This window comes from Neodiprion lecontei, chromosome 7, assembly GCF_021901455.1.
Source record: "Neodiprion lecontei isolate iyNeoLeco1 chromosome 7, iyNeoLeco1.1, whole genome shotgun sequence".
In the NCBI taxonomy this organism is placed as follows: Eukaryota; Metazoa; Arthropoda; class Insecta; order Hymenoptera; family Diprionidae; genus Neodiprion; species Neodiprion lecontei.
Window position 1 is genome coordinate 16334846 of NC_060266.1, and position 12150 is coordinate 16346995.

At 36.3% G+C, this 12150-nt stretch overlaps 2 protein-coding genes across 3 annotated transcripts; one reads left to right on the top strand and one right to left on the bottom strand.

Annotated features, from left to right (window-relative positions):
• Nucleotides 1–2394: 2394 nt before the first annotated feature.
• LOC107218356 (transcriptional adapter 3-B) lies at nucleotides 2395–4747 on the top strand. The gene has a single exon (XM_015656196.2). It carries the CDS (start codon nucleotides 2797–2799, stop codon nucleotides 4174–4176), a length of 1380 nt encoding a protein of 459 aa, XP_015511682.1. The 5' UTR covers nucleotides 2395–2796; the 3' UTR covers nucleotides 4177–4747.
• Nucleotides 4748–6437: 1690 nt separating this feature from the next.
• Nucleotides 6438–10223, bottom strand: LOC107218362. Of its 2 annotated transcripts, none has more exons than XM_015656208.2 (6): nucleotides 9864–10223; nucleotides 9468–9622; nucleotides 9158–9386; nucleotides 7992–8989; nucleotides 7559–7860; nucleotides 6438–7378 (listed from the first exon to the last, which is right to left on the bottom strand). In XM_015656208.2, exons 1-6 carry the CDS (start codon nucleotides 9919–9921, stop codon nucleotides 7306–7308), a joined length of 1815 nt encoding a protein of 604 aa, XP_015511694.1. In that variant the 5' UTR covers nucleotides 9922–10223; the 3' UTR covers nucleotides 6438–7305. The 2 variants fall into 2 exon arrangements, with proteins under 2 accessions (XP_015511694.1, XP_015511693.1); XM_015656207.2 differs by having other exon boundaries at nucleotides 7992–9001; nucleotides 9864–10221.
• Between the last annotated feature and the right edge of the window lie 1927 nt (nucleotides 10224–12150).

The following is a 12150-nucleotide window of genomic DNA, read 5'->3' on the forward strand; positions in this document are numbered from 1 at the left end:
TTAATTACTCTCTTTCTCCCCCCTCCCTTCCACTTACAAATGAAACAAAAATTTCTTCATTTATATTTTTATAGAAAATATAATTTAGCGAGCAGGTAAACAATTATGTACGATCAAACATGTTGAGCGTGGCAAACGTGTCAAACGTGTCAAACCAAATTTAAAGAATGTTTTTCTTTTTATCACTCACGATAATCTTATTTCTTGACCACCTGCTTTTATACAATTATAAATTACGCGTATGCACATCTTTAATTATTGCTGGAATAAATGTAGTTATAATTAAAAGTTGGCCAATTCATTCGTCCATTTGTTGAAATTGTGTGTGTGGAAATCTGTTTAATATATTCGACTTTTTTTCAATTATTTTTCAAGCAATACATTATTTGTTAACCATACAGTTAAAGAACGCATTTATGTAGCTATTATTCGCGCTCGATCTTTGGAATTTTTTCACAAATTCTTGACAACAGACAGACAATGCTGTTTCACTCGCTCTCGTTCATTATCACACCCGCCTTTTCGTCTCTACACGCCCTCCCAATGTTTCATTTGGCATATGCATCTTATTTTCATCTATCGTTGAATCACCATTTTTTTCTCTGCACCTCTATATTCTAGGTATCATGGTATTTAACATAATCCATGGCAACTCACCATCATATTTGAAAGAGTTATCTTCTCTCCAAAATCAAACGAACCATACTTCCCGACAGCAAAAAACTCATTATTTCCACTTACCTCTACCCCGCACGCCTACCTATCGCGATTCATTTTTTCTTTCTGCCATGCATTTTTGGCACTCTCTCCCTGCCGAAGTAGCAACTTCTCCCTCACTTCCAATTCTAAAGGTTCGACTGCACAACTACCTCTTTGCTATAGATAGGGTTACGGTTTAGCTATTTTTAATCAAAATTTTAACGTTTTGGCTATTTTAATTTTAATTTTAATTTTAATTTTAATTTTAATTTTAATTTTAATTTTGATTTTAATTTTAATTTTAACTATCATCACATTGTATCTATCCACAATCCTTTGATCTTTATTCATCTTTATTTTAATTGCGTCCTTATTTTTATTTTTATTTTTATTTTTATTTTCGGCACATTATTTCATACTCTTTATCTCGTGTCCTCTTGTAGATGTATATTACTATTAAATAATTCTATTACCATTATATCAACTTTATTACTATTATTGAATATTTTTTATATTTCTTTTTTATACTTATACCAACTATTGTTATTTTGATATCCTTGAAAAACTTATTTCTGATTTACACTGAATAATTTTATGTACTTTCATAATTCGCCTCATGGTACTACCAAGGCATAATAAAGGTTGAATCAATCAATCAATCTCTCTCTCTCTCTCTCTCTCTCTCTTATGCTTTTTCCTTCATAGATCAAAGAAGCTGATGAATACGGTACAATAATTGTACTTAACGAACAAATGCGTAAGAAAATTCGTACGTAAAATGCCGAACACATCATGATTTTGTTGCCGCAGAACGGAATGGCCTGTTGGCAGAGAAAAAAAAATAAGGAAGAAAATAATGAAAACGGTTTATTCATTTTTCGTTACTCGTAATTGAATATTCCAATACGTTTGATAATAGCGATACGGGTAACGCGTGGTATGCGACGACGGAGAGACGGGCCAAGTCTCGAGCGCGAGAGCTGCGATTGGACTTGTGCATGTATTCGGTGACTCGTTACAGCGCCGTATTCGGTCGTTACACAAGTTTTCTCACAAGCTTTTCAAATTTTTCAGCTTTTGGCTAAGCTTGTATTAAAATAAAAAATTGAAAAAATTGTTTTTATATATTTTGTTATATATGGGTGTTTTTTTAATTTTTAGAAGTTTGAGAAAAAAAATATAACAAAGTTAAAAATTGATAAGTTAATAAACAATGGAATTGTTGATAAAAAAAATTTTTTTTTTTACTTCATGGAGGACTGTCCATTATGATTTTTAGATAAAAAATAATTTCGCAACTAATTATTTAAACAATAGAATTCTAAAAAAAACGAATATAAACAAGTAAAAATTGTTGTTAAGAAAAAAATTTTTTTTTTAAATCGTAATATTTATAATATAATAAAGTTGTGAAATAAAATTTTGAAAAAATATTCAAATGATCAATTTGTTTGTAAAAAATTTATGTTCCTTGTTCCTCAAGGAAGGACTATGAATACTTGCTTACGTACATACTTACGAATATTTTATTGCGAATTGGTTCCACATGTGTAATACTGCTTAATAAGTAGTTCTGTTATTGACGGAAGATATTGTTTTAAATGTGTAACAAACACTTGTTGCAGTAGTTCGATTTGAAGTTGTCATCTCTCAAGATGGCGATTTCCGCTATCCCGCCAATGACGGCACTTGGTAAGTCAGATGACAGGTTAGTTTGTGTCCTAGGTTGTGTGGGTTGTGTGACATCGTTTGCGAAATGGTGTTGATAGTGAAATATCATTAAACAATTGGGTACATGATTGGCATGATAATTTCAAACGTACCTTGGATAAAACTAATCGTCAGATCAGACGACCTTTCGTACGTACCTGATTTGTTCGCTTTTCCATAGTAAGTGGACACAAAGGAAAAACAGAACCTAACCTCCAAGATTGCTTATTGGACACTTACGGTGAATAATAATAACTAATACAGTCGGTGAAAATCACAAAAATTACTGATAACTTAAACTTACTGCAATCCAGCTTATTGGTTGTATTTTTATAACGGTCGAACGTTAACTGAACATACCCACAGAGAAGACAGAGAGAAACCGTAATGTCAGGTAAAGGTAAACAGAGTTCAAAGAAGGCGCTGATAAAGGTGCGCGAGGGAGGTAAATCCGGACATCTGTCTTCTGTAAACTCTGACACAAGTTCGGAGAGCACAGAGGCTGCAGTTTCTCTGCCTGTTCTAAAGACGGTTGACAATGGAAAACATTTGCCAAGGTACTGTAGCATTCTGCAGCGTTCGGCGGAGGAATGTGTCGGGATGGAAGATTTGGATACGCTACAACTCGAGCTGGAAACATTGCTTTCATCCGTTGTAGTTCGATGCCGATTACTGCAAGATGAGATAACAAACTTGTCGTCGGCGGAAGAACGTAGAGACAAAAGGTCAAAGAGTGTAAAAGGCCTGTCGACACTTGACAAAAAAATTCGCGAGGATAAATCCAAGCTCAAGGACTTTAGCTCGAAGGCGCAGTCTCCGCTTCCGGCCAAACTGTTTAAGCAAAAAACTTCTGGGGGATTAGCTTCTCAAGTTGTCCCGAATCCTCACGAATTGAACAGAATCGATGGGAGTAAATCTGATCTCCCTAAATTACTTTTGCCCAAAAACGATACTCCCAATAAGTTCTGGGCTTCGGTCGATCCTTACTGCACCGATATCATGCCGGAGGACTTAAAGCTGCTGGAGGAATTGGTCGCTTCTCATAGCGATCAGAGCGAGTTGAAGAAAATCCCGCCGCTCGGTCGTCATTATAGTCTGCTGTGGGCGCATAATGATTTATTGCAGGAGGAAGATGCGGCTAATCCAAACAGGGATAAAAAGAAAAATCGGTCCGACGTTTCGCTCCTTGTTTCGAAGGTTGATAAGAAGGGAAATAGCATCGCAGGACCTTTGACCCAAAGATTAGTTTCAGCTCTGTTGGAAGAGAATGTATATGTAGCTAATAATAATATGGATAATAAATTGTTTAGGGATGGCGATCCTCCTGTGCTTAGAGACTTGTCTATACAAAATTCAATGAATTTGGAATTGAGGATGCACAAGGAGCTGGTAGAGCAAGGTATACTTGAGGCTGATACTCCGAAAAAGAATCAAGATGATGAAATTCTTGCAGAAATAAAACGATGCCAACAAGAACTGTCCGCTTTGTCCAATCATAATGTGACACAGTTGAAACGACTGCTTCAATTGGCGCAAGAGGAGAGCAAACGACAGGCTGTGAAACGTAAAATAAGCATTGTCGACAACGAAGTCGTTGAACATTACAAAAAATTGATACTAGCTAAACAGAGAAAAGTGTCTATGACTAAAAAAGAACAGGAGAAGGCTTGGAGCTGCCTGAGAGAGCGTGAAAACTTACTTGAACATTTGAATATACTGTCAAGCGGCAGTGACACTGTCATCAACTCAAGAAATAACACGGCTTGATCTCTCAATGGTCGTCATACAAGCCAATGCGTATATGCGACATAACATTGCGTTGTAGAATAGCAGTTCTGATTAGTTAATCTCATTTGAGTCATATTTTTATGTTTATCATGTTTAATATTTTGAATTATTGTACTTTTCGTTACGATTACAATGTTAAAATGAATGATGTGACAATTACTTTACAGCTTACATTGCTCTATTTACTTGTACAGATTACAATATTATAATTCTGGTAGTAATTTATACAGTTACACATCTAAGTTAATTTGTTCTTTTGATTACTTTTTTATGTGGTGCCTGATACAATTGAGTGATTTATGAATGTAGTAACAGGATAAATTGACCGTCAGGGGAAAATAATGAAATGGGAAAGATGTATTAACATATAATCTATATTTTAATATATTATTTTTAAATACATATTCGAGAATTTTCAATCTTACGTATCATCTGGAATAATAGTAACGATAATGCTATTCGTAACAATGATAATGATTATAATTATAGGGAATGTTCAACAAATGAAATATCGTGAAAATGTAAACAAGTCGTAATAATAGAAAAATATATGTATATGTATGTATATAATATATACAATATATATATATATATATATATATATAATATTATATATATTATATATATGTATCAAGATATAAACAAAAAAACAGTTAATCCAACGACAACAAAATTATACAATATCACAAATAAATTAAATGAATAATGAATCCATTCAAGTTGAATCATAATTGTGGTGCAAGTGGTAACAATTTAATAACAAAAGGTATCTTCAAATATCTTTGTTTCGAGCGAGTAATATTATTTGTTTACGCATACTATTATCATTTATTAATCAAGTTATATCATAAGTCACGGTAAAGAGATATAACACGTACAGAATGATTCAGAAAAATGTTACCTGCAACTAATTGGAAAGAGTGATTATTTTTCTCTAACAAAAAAAAAAAATAAAAAATCTCACGAAATTACTATTCAAACCCTTCATCATTTCAGAATTCTTCTCCATGAATAATTTTTTTACTTCTCTCTTTTTGCACGTTCCCAAGTTTCATTTCACCTACATATTATATGGTTCTTATTAATTGTACCAACACTAACATGTTTTTTGAGCCAACTCGTATTTCTTCATCATTTGTTCATTCAATTTTTATTACAGAATGATTATATGTTATGCCTGAATATTTGTTATAATAACGCTCTAGTTGATCTTCTCTTTAATTTACTTATAAAGATTATTTATGGTTTGTCTTTTTGGTTTGGGCCCCATGCAACCGTTACAGTCAGAACATATTAGTTTATTTTTATTTATTTAATTTTTTTACTTTTAGATAACGTACGTTTACTTTTCTACATTCTATAGAAAATACAAGTTTCACTTTGGATATTTTGTTCAAAACTTTTTCAAATTAGTTTCAGAAATATTGGATGCTGCTCTTTATTTTATTACTCATGTTTTGAAATCTAGTTGTAAATTGCTTCGTTTTTTCCTTTTTTCCGGAATGTTTATCTTTTATATGTATATCAGGGGGCCTAAGTCGAATAGAGAAACTTTTCTATTATTTAGCGACCTGACACGTATCGACCTTGCTCTTTCTTCATAGGTACTTTGTTCACTTATTTTTTCTTAGCCCATATCGTTAAGATTCTACATCAATGAATGTATATATTTATGTAAATGACTGTATGTTTAACAGAGTGAGTCAGATTAAACACGATATAATTGGAACGGTACAGTTTCGCCTACCTATACAGTTTAGTTTGAATTGTGATGAAAACTTTCGATTTTTAATTATAAATAATACTAGATTAACAATTGATTTCCAATCACAAGAAAAAAGAAACGAAGGACGAAAGATTCTACGTGTAATAGTGTAGAAAATTAAATATGTGTGGATAAAAATTAATAATCCGTACTTGAGCTGCCGCTTTTTTTTAAATTCGAAAAATTGTCCCTGGTATATTTGAATAACAACCTAGCTAATTGTAATAAATTCCGCCCTGACAAAACTATTTTATTTTATGTTTGATTCTTTTTTGTTCGTTTTAGAGAGAATTATAATTTAGTCTGAAAAACGAGCGTTTGTAGATACCTTCTATTCTTTTATATACATATATATATATATATATGCTATTATATATATATATATATATATATATATATATATATATATATGCTTGAACACGTGTTAATATACTACAGTGTAAATGTCTTTAGTAAAAATTTGAAAATGATAATAATTTGACGTATATGCTGCCTTTTAATTAATACTGTTGACTTATGCCTTGTTAATAAAACATTTCATTAGTTTTGGCAATTTTTTTTTTTCTACTTTTCTACAAGTCCTGTTTCTTATTTGGCACAGTTTTTTGTAACGAATTCATGCAGTACAGATAAAATGGGTAGAAATATTGATTGGTAACAACACTACTACTGCATTTATACAAATTTGTTGTTGCATCGTGATAAGAAATGTTTTTTGTGAGTAGAATATTTCGACAACTATAAGGTATTCATCATTACCACTCAAAGCCAAATATGTTTTGATTAAACTAACTAGGTTTGTAAGTTGATTTGTGAAGACTATGTGTATAGAACAATATTTCCACCATCTACCAATTATATGTGGGTATTTTAACAGATATATTATCTAATCTTAGAAACCTGCCCATAAACGAACAATAATTACCGATGTTACGGCATGGTCGTCCATTCGTTCGGTTTATTCCTGTCTTCAGCCCGAAAATTTTAGTTACAGATTTGATTCGTTATTAACTAACCCTACAATAGATATAATATACATATACGTATATGTATACTTTTACACACACACACACATATATATATTTATATTGCTAGAGTGAAAATATCAAAATTTCTGTTTTTGAAGATATAATATTTGGTATTGATATAGATATTTATGTATGTATGTGGTTATTTATTAATTACAATAAAGATTGGATAATACTTTTGGCACTCGCGTATTCAAGCTGCTTCTTGTACGTAGTTTTTTTTTTTTTTTCTAAATACCTAATATGATGCACAACTATGAGTTTTTTTTTGTTTTTGTTAGTTGATTTTTTGTTGTTTGTTTTTAAATTCAAATTTTAATCTTCATCTGAAGACTCTGTGGAGCTTTCAGGCATTGAGCTGAACCAATTTTCACGAGCTCCGGTGCTCCTAGAACATAGCAATTGTTATTATCAATGAACAGCTTTTTGCTGCACATTAATAATTCTCTACCTAGAATGAATTTGTAAAAATATAAACAAAAAAAAAATTAAAGAAATCCCGCTCATTATTCTCCTCTGAGGTAAAGTTATTTGCTAGGGAGAATTTTCTGTGTAAAGTTTATCTCACCTCGTACGCTGACGGGTACTAGTGGGCAGTGTCAAGGAAGTACGATAATACTGGGGTGCGGTGCCTAGCGGTGTTTCCTCTGGTCTACGATGCAATGTCATTGTCTCGTGTGGAGAAGTAACTAATTCATCCTGGTTGTCCAGATAATATCGGGAACCGTTTGCACTCTTGCAATTCTCACATTCACTGCGATAGTCATCCGCGTCGTCGTGCAATGTCGGCAGAGCTTGCATGCTGCAAGCACATGCCACAGATTCGATGCTTCCATCTTGGTTCACTTCAGTAGTTGAAGGAATTTTAGGCTGAAATTGAATACCAGTATTTAAATATGCATACAATCGTCATGATGTTCTTTTCTCAATGCAGTTTCTAACTCTTAACTGGAACCAACCACTGATTAATACTAGCATGTTTCTTTCGAATAAAATCTCACCTTAAAGTCACAATTTGTTAGATTGGGACTTGGTTGGGTAGGCGGCTCCCCCTCAACCTGCGGCGCAGCAGTTGGTAATCCAACAAGTACATCATCATAAAATGCATCCGAATGAATAGAATTGTCATTGGTTGATGCAGTCGGTGGAGCAGATTGTGGAGTATTCTGAGGGGAAACATTCCGTGGTGGGGTATCGAAAAGGGGAGCAACGGGCTGATGAGCAGTAAACTCTCTTCTCAATCTGAGACTGCCACTGGTAGCCAGGGTTCTGGGAATAGTGCGATGGCTGGATGTGCCCGAGGTGGGCAATGTTGCAGATATGGTAAAGGCGCCAGCGCCCTGGCGAGGTAGAGTCGTGTGCTGGTGATAGGCTTTTGGAATAGTGGAGTGGGAAGGTGGTAGAGGTAAAATATTACTCTGAGATAAATCGTTAGTTTGGTTGGTGATAATGCTTGGCGGTGGTGGGAGATTTTCGTAAGTGTTAGGTCCTATGTTAAATGTGGTTACAGAGCTACTCGCATAGGCCCCAACTGTCATGGATTCGCCCTGATTTACTTGATGGGTATTCGAGTGAGTGTTAGGGCTGCTCAAAGGCCTATTCATCGACAGTATCATCGGAGACGTAGATGCTCCATGTCTGTCTGAGAGATTTGGCGTTGTGACTGAGAGGCCAATTTGGCTATTTGCTACAGTCGCGACTGATGAAGGATGAGTGCCGTGATTCACCGACAAATACGCGCCAGAGAAATTCAATGGTGATAACGCGTGTGGACTTGCAGATAGCAAAGCTTGCTCTGCTCTCGCAGCTGCTACTGCTTCTTCATATGGTGGTGGAGCTTCTCCGCGTGGAAAATAATTACCTGGTGGTTTCCACAACGGATAACCACCTCCGCATGACATGTCATCTGCTGGTCCACCGTGCGACAATCCACCTCTTTCTAAGTATCCCATACTACCAAGACTTCTCTGCTCGTCGGTTAGTTGCCGGTTTTGCCTCCCTGCCACACAAACTATAGTATTCCATTATTTATCCATCGTATTTCATACAAGTAAAACAAATTTTTATTGGTGCAACATTGTGAACTAATGAACTAATCTGAACATGTAATGGGATTAGGATGAAAAAATATAAATGTTCAATGCGTAACGATATCTGTTGATCTCACCTCTAATTTTTCTCTGGCGAAGTCGATGGATCAAAAAGAATATGAGAGAAAGTGACAATATGGCAGTGATGCAGCTGGCGACGAGACGAAGTCCCATGTCGCTTGACGTGTTGCCATCTCCCAAGCCGCCTCCGATTCCACTGTTTCCATCTCCACCACCGACTGGGAGAGTGTCGTCCATGCAGATAAACTCGCAGCAAGTGGTGCCAACACGAAAAGATTTGCAGTCCTATATGAGAAACAATATATAAATGATAATGGAAAATTGTTTCTCAAGGTCCAACAAAGTTCTGACTAATTGTTTGATCACCTGTGGCTGGGAGCAGAGAACCGCCTTGCACCATTTTGGATTCCCATTGTCGCAGACGCAGAGAGTGCACGCATCCGGGCCAGGGCTGTAGTGGAATCCCGACTCAAAGAATCGGCCCTGTACGTCCTTGCAAGAACCGCTTCCCCTAGCTTGACCTGGAAGATTTATTAATTGCGGTCAGGAATATACCGAGTAGAAGAAACTTTTGTCATACCGAATTAGTAAAATGGTCGGGGATTCGGCGAAGGTGGGAAAAAACAATTGCCTCATGGAAGATAAAAAGAAATTGCAGGACAAATGAATTCGACGGACGTTGATTTAGAGGGCAGGGCGTGATGGTGAACGGGATTGGAGAATGTTTGGCGCGTGATCGGAGCATTGACAGCTGGTTCCTACCAGTAAAATGCAGATTTAGCGTGAGCACCGCATAGCTGAGGACTCCGCTGTATCTCATTCTGCGTTTCGTTATCTCATTATATACCGTCCACCGTCAACAATGTTGCTTAGTTTTCGTCAGTGCATATTCACCGTCATCTCAATCACCACACCAGATATTCAGTCAAACCACGAACGACACGCATTGTCAAATCATATTGACAGCACCCACATTTTCTCATTCCTTCACTATTATTCCAATCCCATAACCCAACCGCCAGTCTAAAATATAAAAGTATTAGCTACAAACTCTCCCACAATGATGATCGATTAGTAAACAGAAATGCTATCTCAGTCGGATTTACGAGTGGCGCCACCTATCCTATTTGGGCGAAGAATAACGAATTTCTACGAAGTCTGTCAACTGTTCGCGTTGCCTGGCGGCCGGTGGAACGGGAAAGGACCACTATTTTCAACCTGTTATGCACGTCGTGTGATAAGGGAAGGGCAAGGACAAATGTACAGACATCTAGATTGATTCTGACTCCATCAATATTCCTAGTAATTTTACGACCCACAGTTTTGGCGTTGCCAGCAGTGCCAACGGTGCTCATTCGAAATCGTGGGTCGTAAAATTACTAGATATATCGAAAGAGTCAGAACCAACAGCTGAAGTGAGGTTTCTCTCTGTAAAGTGTATCTGTATGTATATTACATACATACATTATTCTTTGGCTGTGCGTACTAGTCGGGAAACCGACCGCACCATATCTTCCCTCATCGAACATACGGCCAAAATGCATATGAATCGATGGGGAATATAGTGGTCAATAGGGTGCCAGACTTTATAGACAATCGATCCTGTCCGGAGTGTCCAAAAAAATGTCACTTCCGGTCAGTTTTTTCGAGGTTATCTTCCTCATCGAACATATGATTGAAACTAGTACCAATCGATAGGGGAGGTCGAGTACTTGAAGAAAAAACCGGGGTGCCAACCCCCACTCTGTCCGGGGGGGCGGCAGCCACCCTTAAGTGTAGGCTTTTTTGGTCCTTAACTTCCCACATCGAACATACGATTTTTTTTTTTTTAAATTGAAGGTTGAACCTCCCCGAACCTGAAAAAACCGGGGTGCCACCCTCCACCCTGTCCGGAAGGGCGGCAGCCACCCCCAAAAGTCGAACGACTTTACCTACGACTACACTTAGGGGTGGCTCCCGCCCCCCCCCGGACAGGGTGGGGGTTGGCACCCCAGTTTTTTCTTCAAGTACTCGACCTCCCCGATCGATTGGTACTAGTTTCAATCGTATGTTCGATGAGGGAAGATAAGCTCCAAAAAACTGACCGGAAGTGACATTTTTTTTGACACGCCGGACAGGATCCATTGTCTATAAAGTCTGGCAGCCTATTGACCATTATATTCCTCATCGTTTCATATGCATTTTGGCCGTATGTTCGATGAGGGAAGATATGGTGCGGTCGGCTCCTGGACTACTAACAATAAGGCTGTTGGGGGTCTTTGAAGGATTTGGTACCACGCGCTTGTTCATAATGTAATGAACCAAATGTGATCACTTTCGACACAATGTTTTATTCGACCATAGACGACAGTACAAAATTCTTGTATGACTTAAGTCAACAACACTATAAACTTGGCAACTAAAAAAAAAACAAAACAATTTTAGGTGCTTGCAAAAAGAATTAAAAAAAGTTATGGAAAACGAAACGCAAAGTTTCCATTTTATTTATCGTTTTTTTAAAGCTTATCATTTTGTTGACTCCACACAAGAACTTTGTACTGTTGTCTGCGGCTGAATAAAACGTTGGGTCGAAAGTGATCACATCTAATTCATTACACTACAAAGAAGCGCGCGATACCCAATCCTTCAAAGCCCTCCACTGCCGTTAGGATGAATTTCCGACCATGGGTACCTTACCTGAAAATGCTTGCCTAAGCACACCCTTGAAGACTGTCCAGAGTTTACATAAACACTTGGTATATATAGGCATTTGAAGCTATAAAGCTTCCGTTAGTTTTTTTTGTTTTCAATTAAATATACTACAGAGATACATTGGCTTTTAAAAATATGTTTATATACTTTCATTCTACCATCACATTCTAAAAGATGTTAAAATATTATGATTGTATTTCGAAACTATGTGAAATGTGGCAGAATCTTGTAAATAAGGGTGACTCTTAACAATAAATTTAAAAGCTGTAAAGACAACCAATGAGTATCCAAATGAGACGGTAGTATACATATATAAAATATATATTGACATTGTGAAAGAATGATCAGAAATCGACTG

What these genes read in the sequence shown, in the direction of transcription:
- LOC107218356 (XM_015656196.2), top strand. Translation starts at nt 2,797, where the DNA reads ATGTCAGGTAAAGGTAAACAGAGTTCAAAGAAGGCGCTGATAAAGGTG.
- LOC107218362 (XM_015656207.2), bottom strand. Translation starts at nt 9,921, where the DNA reads ATGAGATACAGCGGAGTCCTCAGCTATGCGGTGCTCACGCTAAATCTG. An exon ending in TAACAAATTGTGACTTTAAG is followed by an intron (nt 7,861 to 7,991) that starts GTGAGATTTTAT and finishes ATTCAATTTCAG; the next exon opens with CCTAAAATTCCTTCAACTAC. An exon ending in AGTACCCGTCAGCGTACGAG is followed by an intron (nt 7,379 to 7,558) that starts GTGAGATAAACT and finishes GCTATGTTCTAG; the next exon opens with GAGCACCGGAGCTCGTGAAA.